We start from the raw sequence: 16,654 nt of genomic DNA, 5'->3' as shown, positions 1-16,654 counted from the left end.
TCCCTCCTCACCAAAGGAGCAAATTAAAGAAGCATTTCACCAGCAGAAAACACATGGACTGGCACTTCATGCCAAAGGCCAAAGTGCTCTCCTGAGCTTTGCCCTGGCTCCTGTCAGCCTCCCAGGAGGTCACCACCACTTCTTACACAGGTGAATTTGTCCAGGAGTGGCCAAGCTGCAGGAGGAGCCACCTGCCATGGCCTGGGCCCCAGCAAGGCCATAGACATCTCACTGGGCTCCCAGTGAACAACAATTTACATTAAACCACAGATAAATTGCTCCTTTCCCCCAAACATGCACGTTTTCATCTTGATCTAGAACAGAAAAATCCTCCATTCTGCTTTCATTAATTAGTCACATCACTTTCTGCCTCTGAAGATGCTCATTAAGCTTTTCTTGAACAAAGATCTCTCTGTGCTGTGTACATTGGTCTCATGTTTCCCCCCAGCCAGGAAGTTCATGCCCTTTCCTAAGGGCAGATGAGAGGGAGAGATTAAACCACTCTAAGCTAAACATAAAACAAAACTAACAATCCAAAATAGAGTGGAAAGGCTTGGGCTCCTCAAACCTGCTGGACATCCCTGAGATATTTGCAAAGCAGAGGTGAGCATGGGAGAAAGGACCAAAGAAACTGTGTGAACTGTATGAAATGATGAGATGGAACCAAGGAAGAGAGATGAGAACCCTTCTAGAGGTTCTGGGACTTCTCTGGAAGCTGTCAGCCAAAAAAACCCCAATTTTTCTCCACTAGGTCTGTCAGCCAACCTTCATCACCACTGGCTCATTCCCACTGGCCATATGTGCCAGTGCAGACACCTCCTCTGGGCATCTGTTCAGGTATCGCCAAAAAATCATTTGGAAACATCTTTTAATCTCATTGCAAGGTTTCCAGCTCAGCTTGGCTGACTGAGGTGCAGGAGGGAGTGGAGAGCAGCTGATGGGCTGTGAGCTGTTTAACTGTGCCCACCTTTGGGCTCTGGTAGGGCCCAGGGAGAGCTGAGTGTGCCCAGCTCTGGCCAGAGGGATCTGCAGGCAGAGAGAGCACAGCTCCTCTGCTGGGGTGATGCCCTCCTGGTCACTGTGCTTTACCCCTGGGGATGTTTCATTTGCAGAGGGATTCCTTAAGGTGAGGGTGTCTGCGGAACAAATCTGAGCTGGAGCCAGCAGAGCTCAGCACTGAAGCAGCTCCAGGCCGGCCAGTGGCACCTACAGGGCCAGGCACCAACCCCACCTGAGCCTGGCACCCACCCCTGAGTGCAGCACTTACAGGAAGTCCCTTAATGCCCCTCTCTCCAGGCAGACCTGCTTGCCCCTGTTGGAAATAAAGGCAGTGTCATTAGGAGATACTTTGCCACTTGACAAGAACACAGTGTAATTTTTACTAGTGGAATTAAGACAGCTTAAGGGAAAAACCTTACACTTGGGATAATGTGAAAAAAAAAATTTCCTCTCCCTTGACATTATCACTTAGAGACAGCAAAAGGGGGTTATGGTTTTCTGTCAAGTATCAGTTCCAAATCCCATCAGACTCTGGAGGAGCTGGGTTGGATATGGAGCTCCTGAGCTCAGTGCCCTCTCTGTAAGACGATTAGCAGGTTTTTTGAACTTTCCAGCAGTCAGTTACATTATACCAGGAAGGAATTTGGCTGGAGATTTGTTCCTTACAAAGACACTGCATTCTTCTCTCTGGTAGAAGTGATGGGCTGCTGCTGCCCCAGCCAGAACAGAGCCCAGGACTCCCACCGAGCACTGATTTAATCTGCTCCTGCTCCACACACACCCCACAGCTACTGATCAAAACACAGGTACAATATTTTGGTTGGTTTGTTTCTTTCTCCTGCTGTGCTAATTTTCACATTGTTCTCAGTGAGGGGCTTTTGTTCGGGATTTTTTTTAACAGAAACAGTTTGAACTAGTGTTGGTGTGGGGCAGGATGAAATGCTGTTGAACTGAACATCTTTTTTTCCCATTTTCCTCCACAGTGCTGGTTTCTCACCCTGGAGCAGCTGGGGTAGGGCAGGATCCCTGACCAGGAGAGCAGTTAGAGATTATTTAGTGAGAAAGCAGGAGCTTGGGAAGAAAAAGCAAAATGTAAAAGCATTTCTAGAAATCAATTAATAAAACGGCCACTTATTTCCCCTGGCTCTTCTCCCATAGACACACACAGCAACAAACCCATCCTTTTTCCCCAAAAAAACCCTACATATATGGTGGCAGATTCCTGCAGTAGAAAGGGAGAGCTGCTGGGTTTGTGTCCATCAAATTTGTATAAAACCAACAGGCACCTCCAGAACATTCCCATGCAGGACCAAATTCCTATGGAATGCCTTGTCAGCACCAGGAAAAGGCCCCTAAGGACAGGGAAAACTGGGAGAAAGGCTCATTCTGCCAGGTGCTCCCAGTACCTTCAAAGGGAAATACTTGGATTCTGCACTGGAGAGAGCAACGCTCATGAAAAAAGCACAGGCAAGAGGAAAAATCACAGAGAGGAGCACAACAACGCACTGAAAATACATAAACAGGCTGTGCTCCATGTCCAGGAGGAACAGAAAGGATGTTATCAGCTTAAAGGGGATCAAAGGATATTTAGGCTGGATGTTGGCAATATCTTTTATCCCAGGCCTCCCTGGCTGTGCCTCTGCAGAGTGCCTGGAGAGGCTGTGGAGCCTCCCTCCCTGGCAGTGCCTGGGCTGAGCAGAGGCTGAGCGTGAGCAGCACACAGAGCTGAGCCATCCAGGGGCTGTGCTCTCACTGCTTCAGGTCTCCCCCACATCTGCTCTCTCCCAGATTAAGCAGGAAGGATGTATAATAACGTTTCCTCAGATCTCAGGAGATGTTGTAAACCACCCCCCACTCTGCTTTTCTTCACAGCTGCACGGCTCCTCTGCTCGAGCCCTCATTTGTATCCACCAAACCCAAAATTGCAGCATGTAGTTGTCAAAACCAGCATTCAAAGCCACACTCACAAAAGACAAAAAGCACACAGAGCATTCTACAGAAATTCTGACAGAAAAAGCTGTCAGCTTCCCTTTCCACACTAACACAGGATGGACAGGAAATATGGGGGTTTTTTTCTATTTATCGACACATTTCTATATTTGAAAATCTCATTTGTCCCACACCTAAAAGGAGAGTTATAATTCTAAATCCTTAGCAAGGAGAGAACAAAACCAAATTCTAAGGGATCTGCCTGGAGGGAATGGGCACAATGCAACAAGATTTTGTTTCAAAATAAGTGTAGCAGTAATATGGTTTATTAGTAGTAATAGTAGAAATATGGTCAACCACAAACTACAGCAAAATGTCAAATGAATTATTGAGAAAGAGTTTTATCAGTTTCCTGGATGGAAATGTGGCACTTTGCCACACACCATGCCCTTTTATATTTTTTTAGCTTCTATTCATTTTTCAGAAAATAATGACTGAATGGCAATGAGATGTAGTTGGTAATCTGTGCATCCATCTCACCAGTTAAGGTTTTGCTCTCTATCAGAATCTTGAATTCTAGTCCCAGAACTCCATCAGTCTGCAATCTATTTGTAAAGCCAAGTCATGCCCAAATTGGCTGAGCTGCACGAGGCAAGTGTAACAAAAAATGACCAGCAGTCCCTCTGCCCTTCAGGGAAGTACAAGTGATTTCTTATGTAAGAACAGGACCAAGCACCCAAAACTAAACTATAACTGAGACTTCAAAAGGCAGATGGGCCCCACCCTCAGATACCTGCTGCTCCTGACGCCTCAGGAGGGGTGAGACAAGCACCTGGGCCCCCCCTTGCACAGAGGAGCAGTTTGTCTGTTCCTGGTTATTCCCACAAATTTGAGAAGTCAGCACATTGGAGTTCACTGATCTGCATTTGCCTGTCTTGGCTCTTTCAGGCATCCCTCTTGTCTGTTGGATTGGAAGGGAGCACGAGGGCAGAGGAGGTTCTGCAATCACAGAATCTCATCACCTGCAGCCCCCACTCACCTCCATCTGTGGGACAGCAAAATGGCACTTGGAAGAAAAGGGAATTTGTTTCCCACAGCAGTGGCAGGAGGCTGTGCCAGTGCAGCCACTACTGCAGACACCCATCATTTTAGAGGTACCAGCCAATGTTTTCCTCCTTGTCCTTCTCCCCTCCTCTGACTCTCTCCAGGCTGGGGTCTCAGTGATTCTCCAGAGCCCATGGTGCCCATTTCACAGACCTGAGGGCTGAATGATCCTCTTCCACCAAGCTTTAAAAATTCTCTACAAATCCATTTCCCACACCCCTACTCCACTCCCAAGTGATTTTGTGCTCCCAGACTCACCCAGAGATTTCAAAGACCTTTTGGCAATTAAGCTGAACAGAAGCAGCCAAAGGCCTAAATGCCACTTTCAAACCCTTCCCAATGCTTGGATGCTGGACTGGGAATCTGACACATTTATATTCTTGTTAGATATTTCTCTGGTAGTTCCTCAATTTCACCAGCTTGGAAATAACATTCAAACAGCCTTTTTGTTCTGTGTTTAGCTGCCAGCACTGGACAGCCCACTAAGGGCTGAGGCACATAAACATTAAGAACATGACTTCAGTATTCCAGATATGTTAAGAACATCATTTGACCTGGGGGATGACTTTGGTTCAGGACAAGCCTGGTGAGTTTTTAAAGCCTTAGTGCCACAGAAGGAAGAGTTCAGTTAGACCTCTCAAAACACTCCACACTAAACAGCTTTGGCTGGTGGAAGAAAGTTGGTCCCCACAGGCCTTTATACACCATGTCTTTGCTACCTGAATTCTCTTTGGGGAACAGCTGACTTTACAAGGAATTCAACCCTTTCTCTCTGCAGGAAACCCTCATCTTGGTTCTTGCAGAAACCCCAGAAACTCCGCATTTAAAGTTGGTGGTGGCTGTAGTCCCAGTGCATCTGTGAGGTCTGTGAAGCCTCAGCCCCCAAATGCTGTGGGAATCTCTCTGTGCATGTAAAACCTTACTCTCTCTCCTCGGTCTCCTTTGGATCCTTTTGGTCCAGGCTGTCCTGGAGATCCTGGCAAGCCCTAGAAGAGATGCAGAATGAGAAGGAATTAATTTCTACTGCGCAACCTTTGTGTAGGTGCAGTGAATACATTTCCCAGTGATCCTCAGCTCCTGAAAACCTCACACACCCTTTAAGCAATTGGGCTGGATTCTCTTTTTCCCTCAAGCAAACACAACAGGAGCTCTGTTTGCAGATATCCTGAGCCCTGTACTTTCTGCAGATCCCTCTATTTGGGTCTTTTAATGCACTGTAGGCCCCTGATGTAACATTTTTTCGGGGTCAGTATGACAGGACAGTTCTTGTTCTCAGTTACCAAGAAGAAATTAACACACAGGTAGAATGTTTAGCTTTAAAAAATCCCCACTGCTTCCCCCCACTTCTTAATTGCCTCAGTGGGTGGCAGGAGCAAGCACACATACCTGAAAATTAATTGGATTGTGCAGTGGAAATTATTTTGAAGCTATTCACTCACCCTAATAAACAATTTTCAAATTAAGCCCAATCTCTGCTAATAATTTTACTCCCTGGGTTGAACAAATCTATAAAGCAGTCACCAATGGCTAAGAAGGGCACAGTCTCCAGATTTCTACTAATTGAACTGCTATGCAGAAATCGATCCAAATCCTTAACTTATCCACCCAGAGAAGCCACAGTTATTAACCAGACCAAGAGAGAACAATATTGTTTGTTTATATTCAGCCTGTCAGCTCTCCTTCTCCCCACAACCACGTACAAGAAGCTTTTTTTCCACCTCAAGTGACTTCCATGCTGTCTTGGAGGCTGCAGAAGCGAGTCTGGAGCTCCCCTCCAGGCCACTGGGGATTTAAGCCAGCCTGGTTAGGAACAGAAATGGGTTTTCTAGCCCCAGAGGAATGAGCATTGCTGTGAGGAGCTCAGTGCCTGTGAAGTGGCCCAAGGAGGTTGCACGTGTGAGATTTAAGGGTACAAATGAGGAGCCCTCTCCCAGTTTCAGCTGGAAGCCAGCAATGCTCACTAGCAGTTCCCGGCCTACAGCCAGCCTCACCAGCTCAGCTGAGCTGCCCACCAAAGATTCAGAGCCCCAGGCCTGGTTTAGGATGTTCCCTGGGGCTGCCAAGGTAGGGCACAGACCAGGCTTGGCCCTATGTCAGACACGCATGAGCAAAGCCCAAGTGTCCACAACAGTGTGTGGTGAGACAGGGATGCTCAAGAACACTGAATTCCACATTGCAAAAAGTAAAGGGTTTACAGTGTGTGCCGCGTGCCAAAAAGCCAGACTCTGCTGCAGAATCTACTTATGAATTGTGAATTACCTTATATTCAATGATGTTAAACTGCATCTGTCATTTGGCTGCCAAATCTCTCACTGTGTTCGTATCTATCTGGGGTTTCTCATGGCTCTCCAGAGCATTCCCTAATTGAAAGGATTCTGCTACACTGGCAAACTTTCCCTAACCCGTTGTCCATTGCTTCTTCAAAGTGGTTAATAAACACATAGGAAAAATCTCCTCTCTCTGTTTTCAATTCCAAACCTCCTCTTATCAGATCTGAGTTACATCCCTCTATAGAGTTACTTAACCTTTCTCTGTGCTTTCCAGTCATAGTGGGATTCCTTTGAAAAATGTGATGCTGCTGCTTAACCTCCACATTAAGCAACACTCTTCCGAAAACTGAGTCCCTCTGTATCAGCCAACCACAATTTGGAGTAGTTTGGTAGTTTCCTATTCATGACTTCACTTTTTTCCATTTAATCAGCTTTTCCCATCCATGTGAGTGCTGTGCCCTTCTTCTACCATAAAGCCTTTGGAGTGAGTTTTTCCCACTCCATTATTATCTCCCCCCTCCACAATGTTTGCATCAATAAATAATCAAACTGAGGGGAATTTGTGACACTTTTCTTGAATAGAAAGTGCTACGCCTGGAAAAGTAGGCTGAACACGTTCACTCTGGTGAATTGGTGAATTCTCATAGATGCATTTCTGGGGGTTTTTTTTGTGTTCCACAGGAAGTGCAGTATTTTTCTATCACTGTGTTAGCAAAGCCCATGTCAGATCCTTTGCATCGACTCAGGCCACAGTGAAATGTTTTGACACAGCAGCAGCACGATGTGTTGTTATGATTAAGGGAAGCTCTGGAAAGCACAACCATTTCAACCTCTTAATCCAGAATGAGAAAAAGGAATTAAATCACAGAATTTCATGGGGAACAAACCAGCAGATCTAAGATTACTCTCTCTACTTGTGCAATGAGATGATGTTTCACCCCTGACCCCTCCCTCTGCCCTTCACCCCAAAGCACCAAAGCACCTTACTTGTGATCCAGGGGCTCCAATGGGTCCTGGGGGCCCTTTGGGTCCTGAAGCACCTGGTGGCCCTGGTGGGAATAATAATTAGAGACAACTTTAAGGAGATTTGGAAGGAAGAAGCCTGAATTCCAAAGGCATGCACTTCCTTTCATGTCCTGCTGAGTCTCTCAGTGAGTGAGAACCCTTCATCAAACACTGGATTATTGGACACCAACATCCTGACAGAATACATCCCCACACCCTAGGGGAGATGTTAGAGCTCTGGGAGGAAACAAATGGTGAAAATAGGCAGGCAGGATGCCAGTAGCATCCATATTTCCATTCCTTAAAATGCAACTTTTGAGAAAACCTAAACTAGATCCATGGAACAGCTACAGGAGAGCGAGACACTGCAGATGCTGGTCCTGAAACAGCCTCAGGTGGCAAGGGAAGCCCCAGGGCTGCTGCACTTGGTCTCTCTGGGATGTCAGAAAACTGGTGATAAACATGAAGGAGATGGAGTTTGGCCAGAGCCAGAGGGAGAGGCTGAGTGGGGCAAAGCAAAGCTTTTCCTTGGTCTTCACTCACTGCAGTGGCAATAAATTAATTTAAAATCTGAACCACAGGAGAGCTTCTTCCAGGATGAGTTAAGCACCATCTAAACAGGTCAACTTGTCTCACACAGTCACTTAACAGATTCATTCCTTTTGAAAAAATAATTATATCCCAACAGTAGCTGTTAAATTATACCTGCAGATGGGAGACAGGATATTTGCTTAGCCTGAACTTAGCAATACTCCTCTCTGCTTTAGTTGTCACAACCCTTGAGATGAAACAATGTGGACATTATACACAAAGTACAGCTGAATCAGCCTCAATCATTAATGCACCATACAAATGCTTAAGTCAAAGAATAAAGGAATTGAAGGATAAATGAAAGGCCCTCATAATGAAAGGAGAAGCCTTTTCTGCAACTAATGGGAGTTCACTCCTAAATATGCATCATACAGGGAAGTGCTGACGTTTGCAGGAATATTATCATTTAAGCCACCCATCAGCACAGAGAGAACGAAGGCTTGTCACTGAATTTTCATCTCAGATTCTGATTTCAGTTGTACTGGTGAAAATCTGGAACAGCTCAAGCTGGCTGCAAAGTTTTCACAGACATCACAGAGCATCCGGCCAGGCCCTGCTCGGTGGAGCCCTGCAGTGACAGCGGGGACAACAGCTCTGCTCTCAGGAAGGAATCACTGGACAACCCACTCTTTAAGACAGCTTTTAACCAGAAATTAATCAGATTTCTCAAGATGAGTCCTGCCCAAGGTAAAACAACGGGATAAAAAGATTAAAACCCCAATTACTTCTTGCCACCCTTCCCACTACCGCCCTTCCAGTGGGGAGCACCCCCGTCCCCTGCAGGCACCATCCCCTCTCCATGAGAAAGGCTTTGCCCACCCTGCCCGGGGTGCCAGCCCAGCCCCGAGCATCACCTGGTGGCCCCACGGGCCCCGGGGCTCCCCGCGGTCCGGGCAGTCCTGCCATGACGGTGTCGATGACGGTGGAGGCCAGCTGGGGTTCTCCATCTGCGGCACAGAGCACAGTCAGTGTCCAGCCCGGCCGCGAGCTCTCTCCAAAATCCTCTGGCGCCCGTTGCTGGCCAAGGGCCGGCAGTGCTGCAGGATGCTGAATTTGGGCTCCCGGAGCACTCGTCCTTTTGCTCTCTAAGGGCTGGGAGCTGCTCATCTCACCCCTGAAAACCCCAGACAAGCTGTCCTTTCTCTGGAAATCTTGGTGTGTAATCCTGCCTTGGAATCACTGACCTCAAATATCATCCATGCCTTAATGAAGGGATGGGACCGCTGATAACAACTATTTATTACTCTGAAAAACAGCAGCCTCAGAGGCCATGAGATTTTAGAGGAGCCAGAAATCGGCCAGAGCTCAAAAGAAGTCACAAGTTTCTTTGTTACAAGGCAATATGAAACATTCTGATCCAATGGAAAGTTGTCACAGTTTGTTTTGTTTATCTAACTCTATCACCTTTGCTTAATTCTGCCACACATTGTCCTTCGCCCAACAGCCTTCTACCCCATGTACACTTCTATTATAACATTTAAACTCTCAGCTTACTCTATAAAATTACATAACTACATTTTAAAACCCTTCACCATCTTACCTAATACAGTTCCTTACTTATTTAAAGCATATTCTCACTCGTAACTATAGGAAGATAAGTTTATGATTTCTTTGCCTAATGTCTGTGCACCTTTATTATTACACCAGTCTGAGCTTCTCCCACGGCTGCAAGACAACCAAGACAACAAGGCCACCAAACAAGCAAGGGAACCCCAAATCCTGGTGCTACCAATGCTTACTGTCCTGACCTTTTGCTGTAGGCCCAACACTAAATTTCCTGTTTAACCTGGATGAAGATACTGGCTCCTGGTCACCAGGATGGCAAACCCTCTGAAAATCCCACATTTTCCACAGCTGGAGGCTGCCATGCAGGAATAATGTCCACCTCCTCCTGCCCATGACCTCAAGCTGACTCATGTTTCCTTCCACCCATTCCTGTAACTCATCACAGTAAAATTCAGGGGAACCCTGTGCAGGAAAAGGCTGGGAATGTCTCACTGCAAGTGTCAAGTGACAGCAGAAAGGCCAGAAGGGTGTTTGCTTACTCTGCAGAGTCCAGCCCAAAGGTCAGAAGGTGAACTCTCCAGAAATTTTAGCAGACACACTGCAAAGCCTTCCCAGTTTCTGGAGTGTTGGCAATGAAAGAGAGAACTTCCAAGCCAGTTGTTTGAAAGCAGCTCCCAGGGAAAACTGAGCAATGGCTTTGACTGCCAAGGATGACAGGATACCTCTGCAATGCCTTCCGGGCAGCAGGACAGCACAAGATCCAACCCACATCCCTCTAGGAACCACATTTTGTGCCTAAAGCCTGAATGCAAACAGGTATTTATTTGACTACTGTTTCTAAACCCATTCATCCTCCCCCTCCTCACAGCCCTGAAACAAAACAACTGAGACTCTTCATGTTCAGGAGGAAAGGTACCCCAGTGAAGTGTGTAATCCAATTAATTTGAGTTTTATTTGACCATGTCAAAATCCATCACAGCTTGGGAGGAAGATGAAATTGGGAAATGAGCATCAGACAGCAGCGAAGGCATTAACAGTTGCAGAGCCTTTTGTTTTTAAAGCGATCAACAAAAACCAACTGCACCTCCACTGAGAGGGGCACAGGATGGACTGCAAACAACCAGGGTTGAATTCCTGCTGGAAGTAAGCCAGGGATGAAGATTTGGGTTACAAAACACTCCAGCCAAATGGCACATTATTACTATGACAGAGTTACTCCCACAAATCCACCCATCCTGACATTTGACTCAACGTTATTTATGAAAGGTGAGTCCATGATTGTGACACAGAAGAGAGCTCTGATCAACAACCCTTGGGCTCAGCAGCTCCTGGTTGGCCTGGGCAGGACTGTGGAACATTCCTTCCCCTGCTCCCTGGCCAGGCAGGACTCCCCCAAACCCAGGTTTCCCTCCAGGACCAGCTCTGAATTAAACACACTGTGAATGAAATGGGACTGAAGTCTGTTAAAACACAACCCTGATAATTTTTTAAGGGATTGCCTCTATATTCTAGTAAAGCAGCAGGAAGAACTTGTATCTCCTTATGAACAGGAGGACATTCAGGGGTCTCTGCAGCTGCAGACTGTTAGAGCAGCCACAAAATAGCATCAAATGGTAGCAGGAATCTTCCCTTCTCAGCCACCCCCTGCACTGACCCAGGCTCTGCTGGGCTCAAGAGCTGGATTCTGTTTCAGTGCTCCTGGCTAACCCAAAGCAGCAGACAATGCTTCATTTGAGAAGACCTTGATACTGAATTTGCTTCAGGAGCTTTCCAACCCCTATCCAAGCCAAGGGGAAGAGTGAAACCAGTATGACCCGGTCAGGCAGGAGCACCTGTGTTCTCTGGAAGGGGACAGAGACACCCTGAACCAGCACAGAAATGCCCTGAAGGACACAGGGAAAGCTGCCCAGCCAGAGCAGCAAAGGCAGCTCAGGGCACACTTTGAAAGGACTCAGTTTTCTCAATTCCTTTCCTCCTCTCCTTCCCCTTCGCTTCCTCTGCTCTGTTCTCCTTCCTCAGGAAGGGCCTTGCTGGCAGCAGGCACTGGGATGCTGCTGCACAAATCCCTTATCACCACTGACATGCTGAGCACACAATCAGCTGCTGTGCCTCAGTTTCCCCTTGCTCTCCCCTCTGTCTGCCCAGGGGAGTGGTGGAGTCACCATCCCTGGAAGTGTTAAAAAAAGTGTGGCTGTGGCACTTGAGGACATGATTTAGTGGTGCTGGGTTGATGGCTGGACTTGATCTTGGAGGTCTTTTCCAACAGTGATGCTTCTATGAAAACAGGCTCCATTTAATTTCATGTGTCCTTTGCAGGTCTTCGAGATGTGAGAAAACAGCCCTCAAGAGTGGGAGCTGCATTCTTTTCTCTAACCATTCCCTAGAAACCATCAATGTTAGCACAAGGAGTAGGTCTGAGCTGGCTCTAGACCCTGTACCTGATCACTCATTTTTAAGTAGCAGGGAAAGTGAGATCCCAGTAGCAGCAGCCCCAGCAGTGGGGAGCAGCAGCTCAGCTCCTGGCCGAGGGCTCAGGTTTCTGACTAAGGGATAAATTCCCCCATTACAGCCTTGATTTGTTGAGACAGGATGGAAATGAAGTAATCCTGTCTTCGTTTTTTTATGCTACCTGATCTGGAGGGAGAAAAATGGGACCATTTCTTTTAGCACAGCACAGGGAAACTGTGAGAAAATACTTGTCTCCCCATTCCTGGCTTCTGCCTGAGGACAAATATTGCCAACAGGAACTTGTTGTAATTAATAAAGGCACAGGCATTAACCATGTTCAGGCAGAACCAAACTCTGTATAATAACAATAACCTGATACAGCTTCACATCTCATTCCCATTACCGGGAATATGCTTCCCTCTGCTGTCAGCAGCTGGAATTTTGTGTTTATAGTTTTCAGATGTGCTCCTTTCAAAACAAGTAAATACATTTTAAAAAATCTAAACAGAATTTACAAGGCTATGTTTTACTGGTGGCAGAGGATCAGCTTTCCACCAGCCTGTGGGAGGCAGAATCAGCCAACACAGAGGCAAAATGGTAAGAAAATAGACTTGATAATACCAGATCATTGTCATGGCTACATAGATAACTTACACTTGCAGCTGGATTTGTATTAAGAAAAAGTGTCACAAAGTTTTGGGCTACTCCTTCTGCAAAGCAAGAAATCCACAGGCATGGAGGGAGGAATGCCTAGGGATGTCACTGGAACAGCCACCATCTCCTCTCTGTTCTCAAGTCCATGTGGCTGCCCAGGGCTGGCAGAGATAACAGAAATAATTATCCACTATTTATCCTCTTCCCATTTGGGCACAATATTGAGCTGACCCTTCTCACACATCAGCTGGGAAGGCTGTGCAATCAAAGCCTTTATTCACTTTTTAATTTATCCACTACTTCACAAGAAAGAGTTTAATTCAAAGGGTGGTTGGAGGGAGGGGGCAGCAGCAGCACCCAAACCATCCTTGGGGATCACTTGGAATAAAAGGCAGAATTCGGTGTGACCCTGAGAGGAGTGAGGTGACTGTAATGCAAAATTTCCTTGTTCTCAGGCTGATGAATGCAGCATGTTGATGAGTATTTTGTGAACATCTTAGTACTGAACCTCAGTTATTCATCCTGCCCATACACCCTAAGAAACTGAATACGAAATGGAGCTGTTAAAATTCTCCCTAAATTAAAAATACATCTGTTCACTTTAGGGAAAAGGAGTCTGGAGAGCAGAGTGGGTGGAAGGGAAGGGAGAGCTGGAGATAACTGTCAGACATGGGGAGACTCAGTAATCCTCGGCTGTAACTGAGACAACTGAGCTTTGAAGCTGGACAGGAACAGCAGGGCTGGGGAAGAGGCACAGCTGAAGTCTGGGGGAGCGGAGATGGGAGACCTGACAGAGCTGGGGCTCCAGGAGTTTACAGACCAAGGGCAGACACAGCTCAGCTCTGCTGCCTCAATATCACCTGCCAGCTACACAGGGCTGGGCCAGGAGAATCAAGCCCAAATCTGAGAGCATTCCAATCCAGGTGCAGGATGTGCCTTTCCTAGAAAGCCTTTGCTTGCTCTGCACAGCACAAATCAAATAAATATATTTTTTTAAATCAGCATAAGCACAGAGAAACCCTGGCCCTCCTGTTACAGGGAAGGGATAAATTATAGTGTCAGTCTGGACTTTCCAGTCCATAATTCTGTGTTTTGTGTGGATGTGGGATAATGTGGATGCACCAGAAATGCAGGTGGAAGAAGAATCTGCAGGGACAAGGAAAGAGACACATTTAACAGATGACCTTGTTATAACTCCAGAGCTGCAAATCTCTGGCCCTTGCTGATTCCTGAGCAACCCCGACACTCCAACACCACAACAGTGGCACCAAGAGGGCTCCAAGCCCACAGCTTTGGTGCACCAGCACCTATCTGCCACTCTGGATTCCTCTGGCCCTTGTCTCTCAGGTGATGCTTCCTGAGCTCTGTCATTTCACCAGCGACCCTCCTCCCAGCAGCCACTCCTGATGGAAGCTTACAGGACACCAAGTTGCCTCCCCAAAGCTGTGATGAACCTAAAAAAACAGTCACAGAGAACAAAATCCTCCAAAGCTGGCTCTCACTGACAGTTTAGGAGAACAGGGACTTTGTTCTTTTTGGAGAGGTGAACCCCCTGTAGCTTCCAAGAGGATCCATCTCGAACAGGAACTTCCAAGAGACCCACCCAATGCAGGCAGGTTGTCCAGCTGCTCCCAGGGCCTGGCAGAGCCTGGCAAGGGGGTGGGAGCAGAGCTGAGCTGCTCCGTGCCTGCCCACTCTGCTGATGCCACAGGAGAACAAGGGAATTGAGGAGGGAACTTACTTTCCTTTTCAGCTGTGGGCTGGAGTGAGTAGAGAACCCCTTGCTGGAAGGTAAGAGGGAGGCTTGGGGTGGCTGGTGGCCCTGGGGGACCCGGGGGCCCTGGGATTCCGGTTTCTCCTGGAAGTCCTCTTGGTCCTTGAGGTCCCAACATCCCTGTGCAGAGGCAGGAGAGGTTGTGTTAATGCCTTTGGGGATGTGCTAATGATGCTATCATGTAAAAACACAGCAAGAGGACGAAGGATTTCTGTCCTGAACTGCAGCTGTGGGAATCAGAGGGGTGGGGAAAATAGAAACAGCTTCCCAATTTTTCTTTTTTTTTTTTTTTTTTTTTTTTTTTTTGTTTAGCATCTTCCTCTGCAAAGGAGAGAGCTTGACTTGGCTCAGAGGTGCTGCCTTTGAGCAGTCCAGTTGCTGAAAGAGTGAAATCTCCCCTCTCCCTGAGGCTGAGTGAGAAACTACAGCCAGCAAAGTGTGAAATCAAATCCTCCTTCCCTCCAGGTACACCTGTGTCACCTCCCTGCCAGGAAAGCTCAGGAAGCACAAGGGAAGCAGAGTCAGTCCAGGAGCAGACAGATCACATGTCCTGCGGGGCTGGAAGGCTCTCGTTGCAGACTGAGAAACCAAAAAAGGCAGACACATCCTTGGCCAGACTTTGGCCACTGACAGCGTGCCAGAAAGTGCCAAAAAGTGTTCAGGGCTGCTCTCACATTTAAGGCACGCTCAGGGTTTTAAATCTTACCCAAGCTCAGGCTCACAAGGCACAGCCTTTTAGACACAGAGAGCACAGAGCCTGAGGTCTGGCACCTCTTGTGCAGTATCGCCTTCATCAAAACATTCAGGAACGTTTGGGGAATGAAGAAAGTCTCCTAGCTCAGGAATGGAGTGTTCTCTGAAAGAATGGCCTCATAACCTTTTCCCTTAACATACAAAAGCATCATTAGTTTGACATCCTGGCATCTGACAGCTTGACACAAATGGTGGAGAAAAAAAGGGAGTTAAAGCAGGCACCCAGTGAGAGGGTTAAACAGGGAATGCTGTGCTCCAAAGGCTGACAGGTCACAGGCTCGTTCTTACAGCTCCTGAGCAGGATGGGGAAACATGATCCTGCTCTGCAGCTTTCTGGGACAGGCTCTCTCCAGCTCCACAGGAAATCCCAGGGTCTGTCATTGCTCGTGCAGGTGGTTGCCTGCCCTGGGAGCTCCTGGCTGATTCCAGCTCCCAGGGGAATTGCCGGGATGGATTTGATACCAGTTGAAGAAGCTCAAATCTTGCGTGTCTGGCCTTCTCTGAGCTGCTGTCACAGGCAATTTGTGTGAAGTGAAACATCTCCTGTCCCAGCAGCGCTGCCCTTCTTCATAACTTACCTGGTGGCCCTGCAGGGCCCCTCTCACCAGGTTGTCCCTTCTCTCCTTTTGGCCCTGGTGGTCCTGGCAGCCCAGTGGGTCCAACCGGGCCCGGGGGACCAACCTGTCCTGGAATCCCTGAAAGCGTTCAGAAAGGAAATTAGCTGTAAGTTAAGACACTGCTGAGGACAGAAAGGCTTCAGCAACCTCCAGACCAGAGGAGAGGGACTCAGGGGAAAAGGGGAAAATGCAAAGGGGAAATGCGAAGGGGAAAATGCAAAGGGGAAATGCAGCAGTGCACAGACAGGGTGGCACTGGTGGCAGGAGCTGTCAGGGCCAGACAAGCCAGACTGGATTTTGCTTCTCCTCTTCTTCCTTCAATCCTGTAAGGAAAAAGCACATCCCCATGTACAAGACCCTCCCCAAAAAGTCAGCAGGATGTGCACCTCCAGCTGGGATGTGCTGGGCAGAGCTGCACTGAGCCCACACTGTCTCCAGGCCTGGATGGCTCTGGGCAGGGTCTGGATGTCCTTGGCTGGGTTCATCCAGACCCACACAAACTCCAGGGCCATCCCAATGTACCAAAACCCACAAAATAGATTTGCCAAAGAAAATCCAACCCTGTCTCTCACTTGCTCTACACACATCACCCAGAGGCTCTGTATCAATGTTGTTTCCCTGATCTCAAAGTCACTACTTCTGGTGACACTAAATAAAATCTTAACCTTGTTTTCCCCAGACTATCAAAATAATAAAAACACTTGGCAATTTTCTTGTGCTGTTCAGAAGAACACTGCTCATCTTGGGCTCACAAGGAGAGCCATTTAAACACTGTGCAAACAGCCCTGAAGCTTTAATGCCCTGGAGATGAGGGCGAGTGGGTCTGTCTGCTCAGATTAAGTGGTTAATGGTTACAATAGAGGCATTAACTGTCAGAGCCAAGAGAGTCAGAGGTTCCTGGTTTCTGGGCTACCAAAGGGCTCAGAGTATTTGAAAGCAGTGGCAGATGCAAGCTCCAAAGCCAGAGGGGGATCAGGATGAGTCCAAAGTTCAGCACATTCAGA

General features: G+C 47.5%; 1 protein-coding gene across 1 annotated transcript in view; it reads right to left on the bottom strand.

The window, feature by feature from the left end:
• COL26A1 (collagen type XXVI alpha 1 chain) overlaps positions 1–16,654 on the bottom strand; it is a 162,171-nt gene that overhangs the window by 4,607 nt on the left and 140,910 nt on the right. Inside the window, exons 8-13 of the mRNA XM_066202098.1 lie at positions 15,612–15,728; positions 14,248–14,400; positions 8,753–8,845; positions 7,290–7,351; positions 4,956–5,018; positions 1,268–1,312 (exon numbers count right to left, since the gene is read on the bottom strand). Coding sequence (XP_066058195.1) covers positions 1,268–1,312; positions 4,956–5,018; positions 7,290–7,351; positions 8,753–8,845; positions 14,248–14,400; positions 15,612–15,728 — 533 coding nt within the window. The remainder of the gene's footprint in view (positions 1–1,267; positions 1,313–4,955; positions 5,019–7,289; positions 7,352–8,752; positions 8,846–14,247; positions 14,401–15,611; positions 15,729–16,654) is intronic.

The sequence above is a fragment of the Chamaea fasciata genome, unplaced genomic scaffold, assembly GCF_029207755.1.
Source record: "Chamaea fasciata isolate MVZ Bird 193981 ecotype frontalis unplaced genomic scaffold, bChaFas1.0.hap1 SCAF_21, whole genome shotgun sequence".
NCBI classification, from domain to species: domain Eukaryota; kingdom Metazoa; phylum Chordata; class Aves; order Passeriformes; family Sylviidae; genus Chamaea; species Chamaea fasciata.
This window is presented reverse-complemented; position numbering and strand designations above follow the sequence as displayed.